The sequence below is a fragment of the Thalassophryne amazonica genome, chromosome 14 (assembly GCF_902500255.1).
Source record: "Thalassophryne amazonica chromosome 14, fThaAma1.1, whole genome shotgun sequence".
In the NCBI taxonomy this organism is placed as follows: Eukaryota; Metazoa; Chordata; class Actinopteri; order Batrachoidiformes; family Batrachoididae; genus Thalassophryne; species Thalassophryne amazonica.
The window spans coordinates 29,441,369-29,465,011 of NC_047116.1; the positions used below are offsets into that span (position 1 = coordinate 29,441,369).

General features: G+C 40.1%; 2 protein-coding genes across 2 annotated transcripts in view; one reads left to right on the forward strand and one right to left on the reverse strand.

Moving 5' to 3' along the window:
• The window catches only part of tlk1a (tousled-like kinase 1a), a 39,374-nt gene extending 27,801 nt beyond the window's left edge, over window positions 1–11,573 (forward strand). The window contains exons 13-21 of the mRNA XM_034185921.1: window positions 4,886–4,983; window positions 5,176–5,257; window positions 5,368–5,459; window positions 6,506–6,595; window positions 6,683–6,852; window positions 7,347–7,482; window positions 7,874–7,985; window positions 8,078–8,185; window positions 10,539–11,573. Coding sequence (XP_034041812.1) covers window positions 4,886–4,983; window positions 5,176–5,257; window positions 5,368–5,459; window positions 6,506–6,595; window positions 6,683–6,852; window positions 7,347–7,482; window positions 7,874–7,985; window positions 8,078–8,185; window positions 10,539–10,709 — 1,059 coding nt within the window. The 3' untranslated portion in view covers window positions 10,710–11,573. The remainder of the gene's footprint in view (window positions 1–4,885; window positions 4,984–5,175; window positions 5,258–5,367; window positions 5,460–6,505; window positions 6,596–6,682; window positions 6,853–7,346; window positions 7,483–7,873; window positions 7,986–8,077; window positions 8,186–10,538) is intronic.
• Window positions 11,574–11,739: 166 nt separating this feature from the next.
• Window positions 11,740–23,643, reverse strand: part of LOC117524171 (Golgi reassembly-stacking protein 2-like) — a 33,955-nt gene continuing 22,051 nt past the window's right edge. The window contains exons 5-10 of the mRNA XM_034185922.1: window positions 18,805–18,891; window positions 18,594–18,724; window positions 17,120–17,231; window positions 16,908–17,037; window positions 13,843–13,938; window positions 11,740–12,749 (exon numbers count right to left, since the gene is read on the reverse strand). Coding sequence (XP_034041813.1) covers window positions 12,538–12,749; window positions 13,843–13,938; window positions 16,908–17,037; window positions 17,120–17,231; window positions 18,594–18,724; window positions 18,805–18,891 — 768 coding nt within the window. The 3' untranslated portion in view covers window positions 11,740–12,537. The remainder of the gene's footprint in view (window positions 12,750–13,842; window positions 13,939–16,907; window positions 17,038–17,119; window positions 17,232–18,593; window positions 18,725–18,804; window positions 18,892–23,643) is intronic.

The following is a 23,643-nucleotide window of genomic DNA, read 5'->3' on the forward strand; positions in this document are numbered from 1 at the left end:
TAATTGTTGCTATTATTATTCATATATAAACAAAAATTAATTTAAAAATATTACAATTTGGAATACATTTGACTCTTACGACAAACGCTGAGTAATTATTATACAGAAAACAAATGCACACAAACGTGCTGACAGCTGCAACAGCTTAATGCTAACTTTAACATTGAAAACGCCGTAGACATGCTAACGCGTTAGCATCGGTCCTGTTTTGAAGTTCTAAAATACATCTATCAACTGTTTCAGAAGACCATAACAGGTTGGTTTAACATAAAAAAGGTAAATATTACTCGCAGACATGCTCTTTAGGGTTTTAGTGGAGGAAAATTAAAGATAAAACAAAATAAAACAATGAATCAACGAAGCAGTAGATCGAAGCACTGCTTTGATCTGCGAATCACTGCTTCGATTGGTTCAAGGTTCAAAGCAAAGTCACGCTGCAGAAAAGTTTATTACAGACCTGCTGCAGGGTCTGTAATCAATGTAGAAAATTGATCATTTTCTTGACAAACGCCCCCAAAAACAACAGCCACTCTGATGGACCAATAAGGGAATCGTTAAGCAAAAAGTTTATTGATGTTGGTGGATCGAGTAATTTCTTAACGATACCCGAAAGGAACCGGTTCTCGATACCCATCCCTAGTCATGGTAAACGATTCTAACCATTTTCCTATACAAACTCCGGACTGTGTTTGGACGTTGCCCAGAGTTGCCTTGTCAGACGTGTAGCTGCAGACAACAGAAACCCTCACATGGGAAATAGTCTTATGTTAGACTAAGGGCCCAGGCACATGGCGTAGCGGAACGAATGAAAAAAGTCACAAATCCCATCACTGAAAAGCCTGTGAGTGTCGAGTGGATAAAAGACTGAAACGAAACCGAAAGTAACAAAAGAAAAATTAAGCGAATGGCGACCTTGACGCTTTAAACAAAATCAAAATGAAACGCCAGCATGTGATCATTTTGGCAGCGAGTCTGTGCTGTCCACAGTCACCTGCAGCTGCGTTGTCTTGATAACATGTGCGCACACATGCACGTTGCATCCAGAGACATTGAGAGGCTGGAGGTTGGATGAAGTTGAACGACATTCAAACGGAACGCTGACAGTACGGAAACTATGCAAACGACGAGGAACCGTCAAGACAGAAAGCAAAACGGAATACGGACAAATTGAGGTTGTCGTCAGGATTTGTTCACATTTTTTCAACAGTTTGAAAATTCTGATGAAGCGCCAGCTACAGAAACAAAGCTGGATGACGGTTAAATGATGCCTCAGAGTCAACGTAAGTCCTTATTTCTTGTTTCGTTTTGGCTTTGGTGTCCTTCGTTAGTGCTGTGTGACCGGGGCTTAAGCTGATGATAATGGTGGACCTCACCGATTAAAAAAAATAGCCGCGAGTATAAGACTGCAGTGCGGCCTTCATATGCATAGTACACACTCGTGGTGTAACTGATCACGGCTGATCTATGATCTGTAGTACACACCTGACCCAACTCAGCACACAGGTGAACCGCGGTTTACTTGCAGAGTTTACAGAAGTGTGATTTTGTGTCATGGTGACTTGTTTTTAAAGTGATAACTGTCTATTTCGATGCATTTGCAATAAAATCACAGTGAGTGGAGAGGAGGTGGGTGCACATCATGAATGTTGCCTGTGGAAAACAGCCTCGTGTAGAGCTGTGGAGTGCAGCTTTTATGCATTGATTTCCTCCAAAGTTGCATTGATGAATCCGCTGTGCGCACTGTTGACATATGGATGAAAACTGATTGAATCTGATAAGAATCAGTCCCATAAAGGTGTGTTTTATTTATTTATTTACTTGTTTATTTATTTTTTGCTTAGTCAGTTTGACATTAGTTTGATTCTTTTCACTTCATCAGCGAGGTAAAGTGAGCAGCCAGGGGATCAACACACAGTGCTGTGTATTAAAAAACAAAAAAAATACATGAACACGCTGCTTTGCTTTAAAAAGGCAGCAAGGCTATTTTAGATCATCAGCAGTGAGCGTCTTTCTCGCTGTTTGATGGCACCAACTTAACAAACTTGCGGAGCTGACTTGGCCACATTCTACTACTTTGAAAAATATTATTGAATAATATAATTTTTTATTATTATTAACTGTACTGTTATTATTTGTAATATTTAAGGTTAAAGTAATACAGTAACAGTCCAAATAACATGTCAAAGTGCATTATTTTACTTCAGCTTTTACAAAATGGCTTCACCGATGCAAATCAGTACCGCAGTCCAGGTTCTAACTACGGTACCTGGTTGGGAAACCCTGTTCAACATGTTCTCACTCCCTAGAAATGCTGTGTGTTTTGGCTGAGCGGTGGTTCTGAGTAGCATGTCTCTGCACTTCCACCAGTGGAATGCAGCACAGATATCTGCCAGTTTGTGCTTGAATATCATTGGAGCATTGAGTGTGTGAAATGACAGATTTGTTGTCCTGATCACGTGAACAGGCTCAGTTGTGGGCTTGTGCTGTGTGACAAGGTAGAGAGCGAGTGCATTCATTCTTCAAATTTTGATCAAAGCCCTTGTTTTCAACTCAGTTTTTTTTTTTTTTTTTTTTTTTTTTATGTTACGTTCATCCGTGTAATAGTTTCTGTAGGGGCCTGCTCTCACAGACTCTTTACACAGACTCTATTAACGCTCAGTCAGTCCACAAATGATAGACAAAAGTGCACATACTTGGAAATCAATGTCAGAGAAAGTTATTTAAAGCACAGCATGGAATAAAACTGTTTGAGGACACAGTGAGCCACTAATGCAGCTATCTATGTATATTACTCCCTCAAGGCACATTCCAATTGTTTTAGTTTCAAAACAGTTGGCATGCAGTAAACTATTCCTTTGTTAAATTTAGTTGGGACGTCTTTCGCACTGACAAGGAAACATTTCAATACATATGACAGGGAGCCTGATTCTCCTGTTTGCTCAGCTGAACACTGAGGGTGGAGTGAGCTGAGTCATTGTTTTTCTAATGAATAAGCATAGAGACACTAGATAACAGACTAGTCAGTAGGGGTGGGCTTCTTTAGGTACCTCACGGTTTGATTTGATTATGATTCAGAGGGCTACGATTGGATTAAAGTTTGTCCAGCAGAACTATGAGGTGGACTCCCCAAACTAAGTGGAAATACTTGGTTAAAAGACAAACACATTTGAAGTCCTTCATGCAGATTTTGTTTTGCAATCAAATTTATAACAAAATTACACACAAAAGGTAGGTAACAGTAAATGTAAATATCAGTGAATAAAAATTGAGGTAGTGGTGTATTTCAGTTTTTTACATTGCAATTTTACAAAAATAAAATGAATGTATTCAGACAGGAAGGCAAACTGGGTTGTACAAGACAGTCAGGTGCTTAACAATTGAGAACATAAACTAGCTGAAAGAAGGGATTAAATAAACAGAGATGGCCAACACATATACATTGCTGGAAATTTGAATCTGCCTGGTCATACCCACAGCCAGCTATTTTGGGGGTAATTTTCAGTTCAACTTTAAAAAAAAAAATGGTACCAGTTTGTTCCCCATGTCATGATGATTCAGAATATGTATATAGTTTTTAGGGCTACATAATCAGATAGATGTAGCCCTTTATGTATATAGATTATAAAATCATTTTTAAACTAAACCTGTGAATAATCAGTTTTATTGCCAGTTTTCTTCACACAAGTCAGGGGATGGATACATGAACGTTGGGGAGAACGTTTTGGCCATAACCATAAACGTTACATTTGCAGAGGAGTCAGCAAGGTTTATGATGAAAGATATACCATACCTACTGTGAAGCATGGAGGTGGATCACTGATGTTTTGGTGATGTGTGAGCTACAACGGCACAAGAAACTTGGTCAGAATTGATGGCAGGATGAATGTAGCATGTTATCAGAAAATACTGGTGGAAAATTTGCACTCAACAGCCAGGAAAGTGTGCATGGGATGTACTTGGACGTTCCAAAACACAAGGCCAAGTCGACTTGTCATTGGCTACAGCAGAATAAAGTGAAGGTTCTGGAGTGGCAATCTGTCTCCTGACCTCCAATATTATTGAGCGACTCTAGGAGATCTCAGATGTGCACTTCATGCAAGCCAGCCCAGGAATTTATAGGAACTGGAGGCTTTTTGCCAAGAAGAATGGGCAGCCTTCCCATCAGAGAAAATAAAGAGCCTCATCCACAACTACCACAAAAGATTCCAAACTGGCATTGTTGTTAGAGGGGGCAATACATGGTATTAAGAATCGGGGTATGTACTTTGATTAGTCATTTGGGTTGTTATGATTTTAAAAAGCGTAAACACAGTTGTTTGACAGTAAATGGCTTCACACAACCACTAACTGTGAGTGGAAAAAACTTATCATTCATATTCTCTGAAAAATGCTTCCCCTCCCCCCCCAAAAAAACCCCAAAATGTCAGGGTATGTAAACTTTTGAGCACAACTGTATGTACATGTGATTTTAGTTTTTTTTTTTATTATTATTTTTAATAAACTTGCAATAAATAAAATTTGGGGGGGGGGGGGGGAATTAATTTACTCTGTTTTGGAATAAGGCTATAACATAAAATGTGGCAAAAGTAAAGCGCTGTGAATACTTACCAGATGCGTCTAGAGTAAAAGCAGAAATGCAGGTACACATACAGAAGTGCTCGTTAAAGGTGGACACCACCCTGAAGTTAACGTTTATAAAATCGATTTTTGACATTTGGGAATCGATTCCGAATCGTCCAATGTCCGCATCTTGATACAGCTAAGAATACTTTCCCTCCGCTCTCCCCTGCTAGTCATCTTTGTAGAAGTGGGTTTTGATGTGTTCCGGTTTCTTATCAGTGTTGTGATTTTCTCTCTGTATGTTTGGTGCTTGAATTGTTTATAGGAAGAAGCTGAGATCCAGGCAGAGCTGGAGCGTCTGGAGAGAGTGCGCAACCTTCACATTCGGGAGCTGAAGAGAATAAATAATGAAGACAGCTCACAGTGAGTTTGAATCAGTTGCTCTGGTAGTTGGTGTATTGACACGATTTGCACCCACAGTGGTGATGTATCATGTTTCCATATGGATTATTTTGGCACCACAGTTGGATGACTGCGTTAGATAATTAATATGACATGGACGTGGCTCCTGATTTATAATTTAGATATTCTGTACGTTTTCATTTTTATCCAAAGATTTAAGAATCACCCAACGCTGAATGAGCGATACCTGCTCCTGCACCTTCTAGGTAGAGGGGGCTTCAGTGAAGTTTACAAGGTTAGTGATTTAATGTTTGTATCTAAAGTTTCACAAAAAAGTACTGTGCTTTAAGCTCTTTGCTTGTATGTGTGTGTGTGTCTGTGCGTGTGCGCATGCATGTTGTACAGGCTTTTGACTTGATTGAACAACGATATGCTGCTGTGAAAATCCACCAACTTAATAAGAACTGGAGAGAGGAGAAAAAGGAGAATTATCACAAGTATGTTGGCCCACAAATTTAATAAAAACCTCACTTGCAGCACTTAGAGTATTGAGTGTTAATATGTACAGAATTATTGGCACTCCTGGATTAAAATATGTTCAGAAATAATAGTCAGTATAATTGTAAGTTAACAAATTTAAATCATCACTTTTATATCCAGTTTTAGATAGGTCTGAGGTTAGATATATGAACATTTCCAAGCCACTGAATAGCGTGGACTTTGTCTGGAGTAGGCAGTTGTCAGAAACTGTAAGAAGGGGAGACAAGTGAGGGAAGTCACTAAGACACTCATGATAGTTCTTAAGCAGGTATAGTCCTCTGTGGCTGTGATTAGAGAAACAACAGTGCAGCTTTTTACTTTTTACTGCTCCAGTCACACTTTCATGATTGAGTGGAAAAGAGAAGGACTTTAATACAAGAAAACCAATCTAGGCTCAAGTCTCCTATGTGCCGTCTGTCAAACTTGCTGAAGTTTCTTTTTTTTAAGGAAAACTTTTTTGTTCCACTGTCACACTAACCTGAAAAACTGATGCAACCGGCAAAATAAATAAATAATTGCAGTCTGAATTTCTCAGTTACAGCCAGAGTATGCTATAACTCCTTCAGCATTTGTATACATGTCTTGGTGGCTTCCCTCGCTAGTATTCTTGGTGCATTCACTTGGTTTTTAAGAACTGCCTACTCCAGAAAGCTTTACCATACTGTTTGTATTTCTGAATATGTCAGTGAAGTTCCGTGGGTGCATTTTATGTTTTGTTTTGCAGCCCCCCCCACCCAAATGATTTTGAATATTTTATGAAATATTCCATATTTGGAAAACTGGTCAGTTTGAAGTCATATGTGAACATCTCTCAATCATATGGAAAATTCAGAGGTGCCAGTTATTCTGATCAGTGCTTTGACTTTTTTGCTGTGGCTTTCCGGACTATTTGTATTCCTCTCCATCAGCTCTTGAGCCTAGATGGAAGTGCAGCCTATAAAACGACAGCTGCTCCTCCCTGCTTTGAGCGCTAATAGCAGCATAATTTTCTTTGTTTCCTCAGGCATGCATGTCGAGAGTACAGAATACACAAGGAGCTGGATCACCCCAGGATTGTGAAACTTTATGACTACTTCTCACTGGACACAGACACGTTAGTCATTTCATCGATTTGTTGTTTATGATTTTGACACTTTATAGCGACGAGTATTTTGGTAATGGTTTTAATTATATTCAGCAGGTTTTGCACCGTCATGGAGTACTGCGAAGGCAATGACTTGGATTTTTACTTGAAACAACACAAATTGATGTCTGAGAAGGAGGCGCGGTCCATTGTTATGCAGATTGTGAACGCACTGAAATACCTGAATGAAATCAAACCGCCCATCATCCACTACGACCTCAAGCCAGGTAAATACAGTATCTTCTCAGCAGTAATGTGATGAAAGTACTCCTTAACACTATATGGATGATTGTATATTATTAAAAATTATGTTCTCTCTCTTTTATATATATATATATATATATTTATATATATATATATATATATATATATATATATATATATATATATATATATATATATAGCTGACATTCTAAACTTTCTTCTCGTATCCAAATTTGTATCATAAACCCACACATCCTCAGTGCACAGCAAAAACATGATTTATTCCAAAAGTCTCAGAGGAGATAATAAAACAGCATTTATCTTGTTTATTTTTATGCTGATCATCAGTATGTCTGGAGTTTTAATTTATGGGAAATTTGACTTTCTGAATTAGTCAGAAACAAAGATGTCATTTCAAACAAACCCTGGAGTGATTCTACCGTGAATCAGATTACAGGTGTCTAATCTGCTGCCATTTCATACTCCAGTGCTGATTTATTCTGTTTTGAATTTTCAGGAAATATTTTGTTAGTGGACGGTACAGCCTGTGGGGAAATCAAAATCACTGATTTTGGTTTGTCAAAAATCATGGATGATGACAACTATGGTGCTGATGGGATGGACCTGACATCACAGGGAGCAGGAACTTATTGGTGAGAAGACATGAGGACACTGGTATTAATGGCAGTAAATATTCCCAACGACCAGGCTGTAGAATTCCTGAGATTCACAGATATCCATGTTTGCAAGGGACCTGTGTCGCAATTACGCCAATTGATACAAGGAATCTGTGTAGTATGTTCCGGTGCGGGATAAAGCTCTTTCCTTTTGATTTTGACCAATCATCATCATGTAATCGCGGCCTTTTGAGATGATGTCATGGTAGATGATTAGAAACTCCGTCATTCAATGAAAAATGCACCAGATTATGCTCCCCGGATCCCTCAAACCAGTAACTGCAGAAGAACACCCGTCTCATGCAAACTGATGTCAGCACATCCACAAGGAATTTTCATACCTAAACTAATTTGTTTTTCTGTACAGGTATTTGCCTCCTGAATGTTTTGTAGTTGGTAAAGAACCTCCAAAGATTTCCAACAAGGTAGATGTTTGGTCCGTGGGTGTCATCTTTTTTCAGTGTCTGTATGGAAGGAAGGTGAGGAGGGCGTTTGCAGGTTTTTTTTTTTTTTTTTACTTAGTTTTGCTGCTGCCGTTGTTGCTTGATAGTAAAGTATTTCTTCCTTTCAGCCATTTGGCCACAATCAGTCCCAACAGGACATCCTGCAGGAGAACACCATACTCAAAGCCACCGATGTTCAGTTTCCTGTCAAGCCTGTTTCAAGTAATGAAGCAAAGGTAAATGAATATAGGCCCAGCTTATAAATGAGCTGAGATAAGATGCTCTTTCCCTTTCACATTTGGTGAGCAAAAAAAATCTTGTTTCTCATCCTCAGCACAGCAGTTGTTTGTTGTTTTCTGGATTATGTTTGGATACTGTTAAGGCCATGACACGTGAGAAACAAAAATATTCCAGATGTAAATATTTTTCAAATTTAGGCATTCTTATGAAGTATTTATCAAGTGTTTGTTTGTTTTTTTTTTTTTTGTTTTTTTAAGGAAAAAAAATGTAACTGAAGAATCTATTCTTCCCCTCAATCAAATTAAGAGTCTGGTATTTAGACCAGGAGTTGGAAAATTCTGTATAAAAATGGAATTCAGAATGTTTATTGGTTTCTGCTGGGTTGTAATTGCCAGGGAAGACTCGGGACTGAGTCTCAGATGAAAATCAAGTTCAGAATATAAAAGTGCCACAGACATACAGTGGATTTTTCTTCTTTGAAGAAAATGCATTTCTTGAGAATTCTGAGGAAAAACAACCTGAAGGGGAAGCTGCTCGGGGTCTTGCAGCGACGGAGAGCACACTGACATACTGCATCACAGTGTGGTACTCCAGTTGCTCAGCAGCAGACAGGAAGGCTCTGCAGAGTTGAGAACATGGCAGAAAAAATAAGTAAATGAATAAATCATCGGCTGCTCACTGCCCTCCCTGGACATCATTGCCAGCTCCTGCTACCCCAGTAGAGCCGCTAACATCAGAGATGCCACAAATCCCAATTGCCACCTGTTTGATCTGTTGCCCTCTGGCAGGTGCTACAGGTCTCTAAAAACCGTAGACTGAATATATACTGGACCAAGCCGTGTGATGTCATCCATTGGTTTTCCAGAGACTCCCTTATGTGGGCGTCGCCATGTTGAGAGCCCCACCCACACTAATTCACAATGAACTCACTCATCCCTCATCTTCAACTGCTTATCCCAGTTGCAGGGGCAGCAGCTGCAGCAGGGGACCCCAAACTTCCCTTTCCCTGGCCACATTAACCACCTCTGACTGGGGGATACTGAGGCGCTCCTAGGCCAGAGTGCAAGTGGCTCAGGGAGATGAAAAACCCTGAACACGCCCCTCTCCTTGAGCACAAACCACCAGCTAACAGGCTAACTTCCGTTCAGGTGTTTATAAAAGCATATTTTTGGTAGGTCTTAGCACGGTTTAATTTGGTGTGGACAGTAAAAGTTATGCGCCATGTATTTCCTTGGTAATCATGCACTAAGTGGACTTACCGACATCTGCTAAAAGTGCTGATATCTTTAGCACACAACATTAAATAAGACAACTCAGCGTCAATATTGCAACAAAAATCCTTTTTTTTGTGTGTGTACCAGGCTGTAAAGTGGCCAGTGAAGGAACTGCAGTAAAAATGACTTTTGCTTTAGGGCAAAAATTCAGACTCGAGTGATCTCCATGCATCAGTAAAACAGATTCTGTGGAGACTTTCAAGTCTAGACTTAAGACGCATCTATTCTCCCTCTCATATGGCTAGCATACCTGCATAGTATGTTACTATGCTTTCTTTCCTTATTAGCACCGGAATAGGTCTCGGCCTCAACTTTATCAAAATTAGGGCTAGTGGCCAGCGATCACCTTAGTTTTTTCTGTTGATTTATTGCTGATGAATTATACCTTAGGTGTAGTTATTTTTCTCTCTCTGCCTGAGGTACGAGCAATGGACGGATCTGGACTGTGAGGTTGAAGGCCTGAGGCGGGTGCTGCATGCTGCAGTCTACATTTGAAAGTGACTGTCACAGGCACAGGCCCAGTGATGGTGTGGACGACCCCGCCTGTGTGGACTTCTCTTTTTTATATTATGTCATTTGATTTTCTAGTTTGTTTCTGCAGCTTTGCAAAACCTTGTAATTGTTACAATGGCGTCAGCAGTGGGTCCACTCTGAACCTGGTTTGATTGAGGTTTCTTCCTCAATTATCATCAGAGGGAGTTTTTCCCTTAGCACTGTCGCCTGTGTGCTTGCTCTGGGGGTTGGTAATTGAAATTTAGCATTGCCGCTTGGTTAAAGCACGCAGCTTCAGAGTCAGAGCCAGTTTCTTTCCCAAGACCAATATAAACACTGAAAAACCTTTATTGCAGTAACCTCATCACGTATGTGCAAAAACAGAATTTTGCACAGCAATTTTTAAACTTTAATACTGGTTTTATTCAGTATTATATACAGTCATATTGATTGAAATAGCTTATTCTACTTTGAAATGGATTGAAGAGGAGCTGCTCTTAAAAAAAAAAAAAAAAGTTAATATACCAAACACAACTTCAGATTTTGTCACATTTAAGTGTTTAATATTCTTTCACCCCTCCAGGCCTTTATTAGGCGGTGCCTGGCGTACAGGAAGGAGGATCGGTTCGATGTTCTTCAGCTGGGAAGTGACTCTTACTTGCTCCCTCACATGCGCAGGTCAAGCTCTTCTGGAAACCTACAGATGAACGCCGCTGGCTCAGGACCAGCCTCGTCCAGCATCGTCTCATACTGACAGTGGAGCACTGCGGCAGACAGCACCCTGACCGCGTGGATTCCAATCTTTTTGAGCTGCTTGGACACTCTGGCTTTTCGAAGAAAGAAAAGCCGGCTTTAGTGCAGCAGTGTGCATGTGTGAGGAGGAAAGTGGTAGGAAAACTTGACCTGCCCTCTCCATCTTTACCCAAGCTTGATTGACGAGGACGGTGAATGGACTTTTCAAAGAACCTGGATAACAATAGGCCTATATAAGGGTCTGATAAGCACTGAAATTGACAGCGTACTTTGAAGAAATTGTGACTGGACTCTGCAAATAGCTAAAGCCTTAAAGGGCCGAAGGGAGACCTGGCGGCAGCCAGCTGTTAAAATAATTAACACAGGCCTGCCAGGGTGCAAACGATTCAGCTGCTAGAAATTAATTTACTGTAAGAAAACGGTCAGTGTAGAACTCCATTGATTTTACCATTAATGTGGCTATTTTTGTTTTGTTTTCCCAGAAATTGTTAGGCTTTGACTCACTTAGCCATCAGAATGTAACGTGTAGCATACAAGTGGCACCTAGCAACATGTAGGTCAGGGCAACAAAGTAATCTTAAATGCACAAAGTAACCAAACTTTAAATAACAATAAAAAAAAAAAAATCCTATGGAGGAATATTAACCAATACATTGGAAACTGTATATGCTGTACAGGTGAATTTACAAAAAGTTGAATTGCAGTAGTAAGTGTACGGTTTAAAATTTTTCTCTTGTAAAACTAGCTTCCCAGAGTGTTTTTCAGAGTGTTGCTTTGTTGCCCTTATCCAAGGGCTGTATGTTTCACTTCGGGTACAGATTGTACAGTTCTGAAAGTGAATAATAAATACAAATTCTTCCGATGAGCAGTATGCACAATAAATCATGTTATTTAAGAGGAATCGTCGTTTTTTTGGGTGGGGGGGAGGGGCTGGTGCCCTGCTGCCTATATTGAGGTTACACTGCCTCCTTGCGGTTTTGTTGAGTGCTGCAACATTAATGAAGTTGAATTAAAAAGGCCAGAGTCTGAAATCAAGAAAATACATTTTATAAAGACATCTTACTTAAAAAGCATTTACAAAGTCATACATTAGAACAAGCAAACCTTGTTTTCTGATGTACACACATTCCCAGTTTAATAAAGTTTTTTTTTTTTTTTTTTTTTAAATCTCCCAAAAACCAGAAATGGCACAAAGTAGTTGGGTATCAAGAAATCCACCACCAGTTAGAGAAAACAGTAGCACTAAGTCCAACTGCATTTTTCAGTGAATGCTAAAATATAGATTATGGTTAAGTTTGAACCCAATATGTTCTCATTAAATTTATCACTTACCTAACATTGACAGAAAAATATATTGGACTTTTTATGACAGTAGGGTTTCTTCTGTGTTCAGCTTCCCAGTACTGCAGTATGTGAATACACCTGAGTGGATAGGGTCTGACTATGTAGACCTGTGTTCAAAGCCTGCTCATGGCACCCGTTTCCCTCAGAATGAGGAAAAACCACATTAAAACCTTGAAGCTATGAGGAAAGACGTCGCAGATTCTGTCCTACCAATTCCAAGTGAATCACACTGTAACCATTTAATCTGCTCCTCCAGCAGCGACTGAATCCTCTGTGTCGTTCCACCATAAGGTAACTGATACATCCAAAGTTCAACCTGTTTATTTTGACAATCATTTTTAAATGAACAGGTTTAAAGCCCTGAAGAACCAGATTAACTTAAGCTGGACTTGAATCTGTCCAGGTTTTGTTGAAACCAGCAGTAGGTTCATCCACTATATCTCATGCTTTAACCAGCAGAACAACCATGCTGAGTTGGGGGGGAACTAAGACAGGTCTACAGATACTGCTATAGTCACTGATTCAGAGGTGGTCACTGCCGCCGGGACAGGGGTTAGGCTCACTGAGCTGTCCATCTGGATAACAGAAGACTGTGATGTATTCTGTGCCGAGTTCATGTTGGTGTGAGGAGGAACCAGCTCAGGTGGATGCGGACCAACAGCAGGGGGTGCACCGGTCAGGCCAAGAGAAAGAACACCTGAGAAGCCCAGCACACAAGACAAAAATGTTACCATGGTCACCCCTAAAGTCTTTCTAACCACATCCTCATCTGACTGACGACAGAGGAGATAGATTTCTGTTCTTGCATTTTCATTTAATATTACTATACAGTAGATCTCATTTCACAACCAACTCCCCCCCCCGCGTATTAACATTTTGAAACAAACCATGTTGATATCTTTCTTTGTATGGTAATTCAGCACATTGAGTATTGATAAAAATCTGAGGGAATCTGTCAAAGAACTGAACAGTCTGGGTAGAGATCCAGTTCTGACTGTCTGGTGTCTTCTGGGAGATGCTCATACTGAGCATTGCTCTAGTTTAAAAAAAAAAAAAACACTTGGGGAATGATAAAATACATGACTTTGTGCTGCACACATTTTCTTGCCCAGACATCTCCAGTCCACTCACAGACTATTCGTTTGCATGCGCACATGTGAACAATTACGTAAAAGAAAAAAAATTAACTGTCTGGCTACAGGCAGTTCCTTGCTCTCCCCTCAAACTCTCTCATAATTGTGTTAAAGGACAAAAAAAAAAAGACGCAAGTCCTGCTCACACACTGATTGCCAGAGACAAGACATGTCCACATCAAGTATAACTCCAGACATCTCCACATTTACTCACGGACGGTTCGTTCATGCTTGTGCGTGCACGCACGGCACAACTCAAAGTGGGCCCAGTGTGAAAAGGGCTTAACACAGTACAGGGAGGTGGTGGCGTAACGACTTGCACACCAGCAATTTGGGTTCACTTCCCGATTGCAGCCACGCTCCCAACTGGCACTCTTAACAACAGTGCTGGGGAGGAGTGAGAGACACATGCCGTGGGCCCTTCTGGAAATAAGTCCTTCATTGAGACCCTTTCAGCCACACAAAATTGGGAAATTGAGTTTTTGTTTTCCTTTGTTTTGTATTATGAGAGATTCTTTGTTAAGTATGTGTGTGTGCACGCCGAATAAAATTAATTCATTCATTACACCTGTAGTACGTTTCATGCATAAAAGATTTGAGAAACCAAATATGATGTTCTTCACAAGTAAGTGTAAGCAAAAGAACTGGAGGGTCTACCTGAATGTTGAAATCCCCCGTATCCATATGGCAGTCCTTGGCCCACATCTGTCATTCCAGCATTTGAATTTGGCAAATTAGGAAGGGGTGGCAGACCTTCAGGTAAAAGCATAAAGTGCGAGTTAACATAATGGTAGGTACAACAGAGTAACATCACGCTAGTGTGATTCCAGCCTCTGCCTACCCGATACCAGGACCCTATTCTTTGTATGTGGCTGGAAAGCACCCAAATAAATTCAGCAATCCAAGATCTGTTGATCCTCGTCATGCAAATACAGTTAATCCTGTTCTTCATGCTAACTGAAGCTTTATTACACAAGATAGAATGAAATCATGAGATGACTCCATGTACAGTAGTGTTCAGAATAATAGTAGTGCTATGTGACTAAAAAGATTAATCCAGGTTTTGAGTATATTTCTTATTGTTACATGGGAAACAAGGTACCAGTAGATTCAGTAGGTTCTCACAAATCCAACAAGACCAAGCACTCATGATATACACACTCATAAGGCTATGAAATTGGGCTATTAGTAAAAAAAAAAGTAGAAAAGGGGGTGTTCACAATAATAGCAGTGTGGCAGTCAGTCAGTGAGTTTGTCAATTTTGTGGAACAAACAGGTGTGAATCAGGTGTCCCCTATTTAAGGATGAAGCCAGCACCTACTGAACATGCTTTTCTCTTTGAAAGCCTGAGGAAAATGGGACGTTCAAGACATTGTTCAGAAGAACATCGTAGTTTCATTAAAAAGTTAATTGGAGAGGGGAAAACATACGCAGGTGTAAAAAATTATAGGCTGTTCATCTACAATGATCTCCAATGCTTTAAAATGGACAAAAAAAAAAAAAAACACGCATGGAAGAAAATGGAAAACAACCATCAAAATGGATAGAAGAATAACCAGAATGGCAAAGGCTCACAGATTGATCAGCTCCAGGATGATCAAAGACAGTCTGGAGTTACCTGTAAGTGCTGTGACAGTTAGAAGACACCTGTGTGAAGCTAATTTATTTGCAAGAGTCCCCCGCAAAGTCCCTCTGTTAAATAAAAGACACGTGCAGAAGAGGTTATAATTTGCCAAAGAACACATCAACTGGCCTAAAGAGAAATGGAGGAATATTTTGTGGACTGATGAGAGTAAAACTTCTTTTTGGGTCCAAGAGCCGCAGACAGTTTGTGAGATGACCCCCCAAACTCTGAATTCAAGACAGTTCACAGTGAAGACAGTGAAGCATGGTGGTGCAAGCATCATGATATGGGCATGTTTCTCCTACTATGGTGTTGGGCCTATATATCGCATACCAGGTATCATGGATCAGTTTGGATATGTCAAAATACTTGAAGAGGTCATGTTGCCTTATGCTGAAGAGGACATGCCCTTGAAATGGGTGTTTCAACAAGACAATGACCCCAAGCACACTAGTAAACGAGCAAAATCTTGGTTCCAAACCAACAAAATTAATGCCTCGCAGATGTGAAGAAATCATGAAAAACTGTGGTTATACAACTAAATACAAGTTTAGTGATTCACAGGACTGCTAAAAAAAGCAGTTTGAACATAATAGTTTCGAGTTTGTAGCGTCAACAGCAGATGCTACTATTATTGTGAACACCCCCTTTTCTACTGTTTTTTTTTTTAACTAATAGCCCAATTTCATAGCCTTAAGAGTGTGCATATCATGAATGCTTGGTCCTGTTGGATTTGTGAGAATCTACTGAATCTACTGGTACCTTGTTTCCCATGTAACAATAAGAAATATACTCAAAACCCGGATTAATCTTTTTAGTCACACAGCACTACTATTATTCTGAACACTACTGTACTCATATTCACTGACCTGGGGGGTGTTTGACAAAAGTAGTATTTTATAAATCCCAGATGAAGGCCAAATCCAGGTTTGACCTAGCATGGGCCACATATCCTGGCTTTATACAGTTCACTAAAACCAATCCAGGATGAATAGGTGTGACTTAGTTAAAACAGATTTTCAATAATCCTGATAAACCCATGTACACAGCTCTCTTTAAAAGACATCATACAACCAAGTCAAGGCTAAATTCATCCAGGATAACTTGGAAAAACCCTTATCTAGGTTGTGTTCAATACATACACACACAATCTGGAAAACATACTACTGACAATACCTTGTGCAACATAAAATTAAGACAGTAAAACCTAAATTAAGGACACTATAAAACTGACAAACCAACTAAAAGAATTGGTATCAGATTCCAAGAAGCAGAACAATGAGAAGTGATGAACATGTCCTTTTGTTGGCTGTTGCAACCGCTGAGTCTCCACCGCATTATTCATCTTCTAATTTATCATACTACTTTACCGTTTAATCCTTAATAATCAGATCAAGTACCAGTCCAACATGGACCGCCAAACTTGTTAGATTATTCCTCCCTGAAGCGGGACATCCCTAAAAATTAGTCAAACTACACGAAACCATTGTGACAGTTGTGCAATATTCCACTTGAATGTTGTGGATATAATGCATCAATCACAGTTGATGCTTCCCAGAAAACCGGCATCGCCAGTGGTTGGGTGGAGTTCCTAAAAACACTGCATTTTACGTGTGTCATCTAATCCCATTTGCATTCAACACACCTGCTCCTGAGGTTTGCCATTCTGTGACAACCAAAGAAACATGTTTTCTAAGAACCAAAAGATCCAGGATCATGACAGAATATCAACAACTTAATCCACCTAACATAGTACAGGGGAGGTGGTGGCGTAAGAGTTTGCACGTTGGACTGGGACGCCAGCAATTTGGGTTCGCTTCTCGACTGCAGCCACGCTCCCAACTGGCACTCTTAACAACAGTGCTGGGGAGGAGTGAGAGACACGTGCCGTGGGCCCTTCTACAAATAAGTCCTTCGTTGAGTCTTTCGTTGGTTACCCACGTTAAATAAGAGAACATCTACACACATAAAAAACACATACAAAGAATATAATCCATACCTGAGATATCACGCTAACAAGTGAAAACGGACAGACAGACGGACATGCGGCTCATTGGATAAAAAGGGATATTGTACCGAACAGGCGACAACAGCGTACCTGTGTGAAAAGAGGTAACAACTGATGTCGGGTTAGAGTTGACTGACAAGCCAGCGAGCCTCTGTTCTAATCCATCGGGTGCAGATGAAGGAGCGACTGGCTCAGTTGCAAGGACAGCAGCGAGCTGCACCTGGAAACCAAAGTTATTTTAACTTTTTAAATCTACACAGGAAGTGAAATTCAGGTGACATCAAAACAAAATGTTCAGCTACCTCTGTGATGCCATCTTTAGGTGAAGGAACACCAGCAAGAGTCTGTCCAGGGTTTATAAAAGGTAACATGGGTATCCTGTGCAGGTATCCATAGCCGATCCCACATCCTAGACTGAAAACACAAAGTATTGCTCTACTCTGAGGGGAAGTACAGTGACTTCAAAATGCCCAAATTATAATAAAGTCTTACGGCAGCATTGATTCAATTTCAATTCAGGTTACTTATACTACGTCAAATCACAAGGTACCTCAAAGTGATATACATTAGTCAGGTCTTGACCTGTTGTCACAACCTTTGCTCCTAGAGATCACCTGCCCTCTATTTTTTTTTTCCCCAATGTGTACCTGCTGCAACCACAGTTAACTCATCAAGTTTGGTATTTTCTAAAGCACCTTTCACACCGGGGCTGCTTCGAGTTGCTTCCTGTGGTGTCATGACGACGCAGGAACGTCTGCGTCAGGTGCGTGCAGCAGGGGGCAGAGAAGAGGTTATAACGCAGCCTGCAGGTTCTCTGCACAGAGGAATCAGAGTGCACAGTTCGGCTGCAGCTAGACTGTGCACTCTGATTCCTCTTCTAGTTTATATCTGTTCTTGTGCTGAGCTGCAGGTCTTGCGCTCTGAGTTCTGTTATAGTTTATGTTTCTTCCTTTGACCGCGTGCGTGTGCGTGCGAACGAACCGTCCATGAGTAAATGTGGAGATAGATGTCTGGAGTTATACTTGATGTGAACATGTCCTGTCTCTGGCAATCAGTCTGTGAGCAGGACTTTTATGGACTTTATTTCAACACATTTGTGAGAGAAGAGCGAGTCACAGCAGCTGCAATCAGCAGCATTTTTCTTCTGTGCTCTTTTCAAGCGTGTAGTTTCACTGCATTGTGTACACGGTATAAAAGCAATCCTGCCTGATTTATACTGTGGGAACAATGGAACACATCAGGAATCATAAATTGGCGTCGGGTAATTATTGTGAGGGTGTGGCTTCCAGTCACGTCGAGTAACATCACTTTGCCCTGACTTGTGCTGAAACCACTTCCTTTCTGCGTCAGCACAGGATGCAAAAAAAAAAAAAAAATTAAACATGTTTAATTGTTGGCATCCGATTCACTTTGTCCTTTGCGCCCCTCACGCTGTTGTGGCGTCGAGCTGCATCGTCTTGGCACTGGGTTGCTTCCACGCGGCGTCGTCATGACGATGCCCGATGCAACCCGAAGCAGCCCTGGTGTGAAAGAGGCTTAAGCCTTGATTGGCTGAGCACACCGGCCATGCTTAAATGGCAGTGGGTGGAGCAGGGAGAGTTGGAAAATATGCTCAAAAGAAGATTAAATCTGGCTAAATTGTGTTAATTTTAGACAAAATATCCGTGTGGCGTATTCTGTAGCGTTAACTGTGTTGTGATAGAGGATTCTGTATACTTTTTTGTGCATAACTTAAGAAAAAGGTCAGGTGGGCAATTTTCTTGATGACCAACCTACCTTCCCTGTCCACCCCATTCACAATTCGGTGTGACGAAAACCTCACGACAACAGTCTGTTTCTGTGCTGTAAACAAACAACTTGAGCTCCTTCCCTTCATACGTGCTGATGATGGAGAAAAGATCCTCATTCTGACAAAAGAGCAGAGAGATGCAGTGCAAGTCAAACCTGTATCAACATGTCTTACAAGGTTCATGTGGAAATCAGGTACCTCACTCATGACGGTGTCGGCTCCGATAATGTAGTCGGTGTGTGATCTTAGACCAGCCAGGGCTGCAGGTGAGTTTGGCTCTACTTCCTGCACTCAAAACAAACGTTTCAACTCACTTTTCTTCACTACTGACAGTTTCTTGTGAGTGTCGAGTTGTTCTATGCAAAATAGTTGGAAATTACAACTTCACATTTTTTGTTGTTGGCGAGTTGTGTGCCAAATAAATAAATAAGTTCAAGTTCACTTCACTTTCATATTTAAATGTTATGTTAGTGTGCCATCCTGTCATTTTGCAGCTTTTACGCATTTTATATATTATATATATATATATATATATATATATATATATAAATAAGAGGTCTGTCAAAGTAACGGTCCTTTTTATTTTTTTCAAAAACTATATGGATTTCATTCATATGTTTTTACGTCAGACATGCTTGAACCCTCGTGCGCATGCGTGAGTTTTTCCACGCCTGTTGGTGACGTCATTCGCCTGTGAGCACGCCTTGGGAAGGAGTGGTCCTGCCCCCTCGTCGGATTTTCATTTGTCTGGAAATGGCGGAATGAAAAGCACTTTTTTTCCATCAGAATTTTTTCAGAAGCTGTTAGAGACTGGCACCTGGAAACCATTCGAAAAATGTATCTGGCTTTCGGTGAAAATATTACGGGCTTCACAGAGAATAAGGTCCGTTACTACAGCTTTAAGGACCCCTTTAAGGATGGCTCTGTGGATACGAGACCGTCGTGTGCTCTTTCTCTGGTTATCACAAGAGCTGGACATCAGCCATTTTCCGGCAGATTTCACTTTTAACAAGAGATTTTGTCATGGAAAGCCGCGCGGAGGCTTCGCGCGTAAAGACCGATTCGCTGATGGAGCGAGACAAAGGAACACCTCGGTTTCGGTGTGTCAGAGGACAAGTTTGGACATGTTCAGCTCTCCACAATTTCTATGATACTTACTGGACTGGTAAGCACTGAAAGCCAAGATAGACATGTCCAAACTTGTCCTCTGACACGCCGAAACGGATGGTTTGTGAACAATATTTGAGGGAAATGGTGATATTGTGCATGTGGAAAAAGTTTTAGATCTTTGAGTTCATCTCATACAAAATGGGAGCAAAACCAAAAGTGTTGCGTTTATGTTTTTGTTGAGTATATATACATACATACATATATATATATATATATATATATACATATATATATATACATATATATATACATATATACATATATATATACATATATACATATATATATACATATATACATATATATATACATATATACATATATATACATATATACATATATATATACATATATACATATATATACATATATACATATATATATACATATATACATATATATATACATATATACATATATATATACATATATACATATATATATACATATACATATATATATATATACACACACACACACACACAATACAATACATATCATTGGACATTCTACACGCATCGCAATAGATACATTTATGTGCTTAATACTGCTTATATAAATTTTATTTAAATGCATGCAGAAATGGTAGTATTATTGTGTAATCCAGCTTTACGGCTCTATTGCTTAATGTATGTTGTATTAGTATTTCCTGTTGCATATTTTCAACTTTTCTTTGCCTTTACCTTATCCTAAAATGGCCATCACAACCTACAGTAGTGTTCAGAATAATAGTAGTGCTATGTCACTAAAAAGATTAATCCAGGTTTTGAGTATATTTCTTATTGTTACATGGGAAACAAGGTACCAGTAGATTCAGTAGATTCTCACAAATCCAACAAGACCAAGCATTCATGATATGCACCCTCTTAAGGCTATGAAATTGGGCTATTAGAAAAAAAAGTAGAAAAGGGGGTGTTCAGAATAATAGTAGCATCTGCTGTTGATGCTACAAACTCAAAACTATTATGTTCAAACTGCTTTTTTTTAGCAATCCTGTGAATTATTAAACTAGTATTTAGTTGTATAACAACAGTTTTTCATGATTTCTTCACATCTGCGAGGCATTAATTTTGTTGGTTTGGAACCAAGATTTTGCTTGTTTACTAGTGTGCTTGGGGTCATTGTCTTGTTGAAACACCCATTTCAAGGGCATGTCCTCTTCAGCATAAGGCAACATGACCTCTTCAAGTATTTTGACATATCCAAACTGATCCATGATACCTGGTATGCGATATATAGGCCCAACACCATAGTAGGAGAAACATGCCCATATCATGATGCTTGTACCACCATGCTTCACTGTCTTCACTGTGAACTGTGGCTTGAATTCAGAGTTTAGGAGTCATCTCACAAACTGTCTGCTTCCCTTGGACCCAAAAAGAACAATTTTACTCTCATCAGTCCACAAAATATTCCTCCATTTCTCTTTAGGCCAGTTGATGTGTTCTTTGGCAAATTGTAACCTCTTCTGCACGTCTTTTATTTAACAGAGGGACTTTGCGGGGGATTGTTGCAAATAAATTAGCTTCACACAGGCGTCTTCTAACTGTCGCAGCACTTACAGGTAACTCCAGACTGTCTCTGATCATCCTGGAGCTGATCAGTGGGTGAGCCTTTGCCATTCTGATTATTCCTCTATCCATTTTGATGGTTGTTTTCAGTTTTCTTCCACGCGTCTCTGGTTTTTTTTGTCCATTTTAAAGCATTGGAGATCATTGTAGATGAACAGCCTATAATTTTTTGCACCTGCGTATAAGTTTTCCCCTCTCCAATCAACGTTTTAATCAAACTACACAGTTCTTCTGAACAATGTCTTGAATGCCCCATTTTCTTCAGGCTTTCAAAGAGAAAAGCATGTTCAACAGGTGCTGGCTTCATCGTTACACAGGGGACACCTGATTCACACCTGTTTGTTCCACTAAACTGACAAACTCACTGACTGAATGTCACACTACTATTATTGTGAACACCCCCTTTTCTACTTTTTTGTACTAATAGCCCAATTTCATAGCCTTAAGAGTGTGCATATCATGAATGCTTGGTCTTGTTGGATTTGTGAGAATCTACTGAATCTACTGGTACCTTGTTTCCCATGTAACAATAAGAAATATACTCAAAACCTGGATTAATCTTTTTAGTCACATAGCACTACTATTATTCTGAACACTACTGTACATGTTTGATGTTTGATTAAGGCTCTTTGGAAGAGCCTTAACCATTTTCATATTTGTGGCTTCCCTAAACCTAAATTACCTGATTTTAAAGCTAGAACCCCAAAGAGACCAAGTTATGCCCTCACTTAAGATATTGCTTTAAAAAAATCCTTCACATCTGAATTTAGTCAAGCAAAAAAGTTAAATTAAGTAAACATATTGTACATGGCTCATCAATTCCACTTAGTGCAGAACTATAGTAAAGATAAGACAGAGTAATACTGATTAAACATTTTAGTTGTTAAAAATATCATCAGTCATAGTAGGAGTACTAGTATATGCAAAAAATGTCTTCAAAAATGGACCTTTACTCTCAGGGTGTTGGGGGTTCTGTCCCATCCTGTCCTTTTTCCATCTAGATAGATAGATATGAACTTTATTGTCAGATCATGGGATCTGAAATTTGTTTCACATGTTCAGCAGCTCCGTATAACACAAGAACAATAGACATCATACATTAAAACAATTACATCACACAAAGAAAACAACAATAAACATCCATCCATATGCCTTCACACTCTGACTCTAGGAACTAAGCTCCTCATTTAGTTTCAAGATGGACTGATGTATAAATGAGTTCTTAAGCCTGACTTTGTTATAGCGCAGCACACAGTAGCGTCGCCCTGATGGTAAGAGCACATATTCAGAGTTTAGGACATGGCTGGGGTCAGAGGCGATGTTCTTTGCTAACCGCATCATGTTGTTGTGATATGCGGCTTCATACTGACCATCCAGAGACTGTCCCACTATCTTAGAGCAGATTTTAAGCAGTTGTCTAAGCCCAGATTTAGCATTTAGCTAAGCGCTTGGATGCCCAGCACAATCTGAGCAGGAAGAATGGAGAACTTGTGTTCTCTATTCAACTCACAGTGGAAAGTGGAAAGCACTGCCTTTCTACATTTCCACAGTGGAAATGTGTCTGAGGTCAAGAGCGCTTTGGAGCAGATTTTCATCCAGGATGTCTCTGTAATTGCTGCAACCATCTTTCCCTCAATCCTGACTAGTCTCCCAGTTCCTGCTGCTGAAAAACATCCCCACAGCATGATGCTGCCACCACCACGCTAAACTGTAGGGACGGTGCCTGGTTTCCTCCAAACATGATGCCTGGTATTCACACCAAAGAATTCAATCTTTGTCTCTTCAGACCAGAGAATTTTATTTCTCATGCTCTGGGAGTCCTTTGGCAAACTCCAGGTGGGCTGCCATGTGCCTTTTACTAAGGAGTGGCTTTTGTCTTGCCACTCTACCATACAGACCTGACTGCTGGATTGCTGCAGAGATGGTTGTCCTTCTGGAAAGTTCTCTTCTCTCCACAAAGGAATGCTGGAGCTCTGACAGCATGACCATTGGATTCTTGGTCACTTCCCTGACTAAGGCCCTTCTCCACTAATCGCTCAGTTTAGACAGGCAGCCAGCTCTAGGAAGAGTCCTGGTGGATCCGAATGTCTTCCTTTTTACGGATGATGGAAGCCATTGGGACCTTCAAAGGAGCAGAAATGTTTCTGTACCCTTCACCAGATTTGTGCCTCAAGACAATCCTGTCTCAGAGGTCTACAGACAATTCCTGTAACTTCATACTTGGTTTGTGCCCTGACAAGCACTGTCAACTGTGGGACCTTATGTGTAGACAGGTGTGTGCCTTTCAAAACCTTTA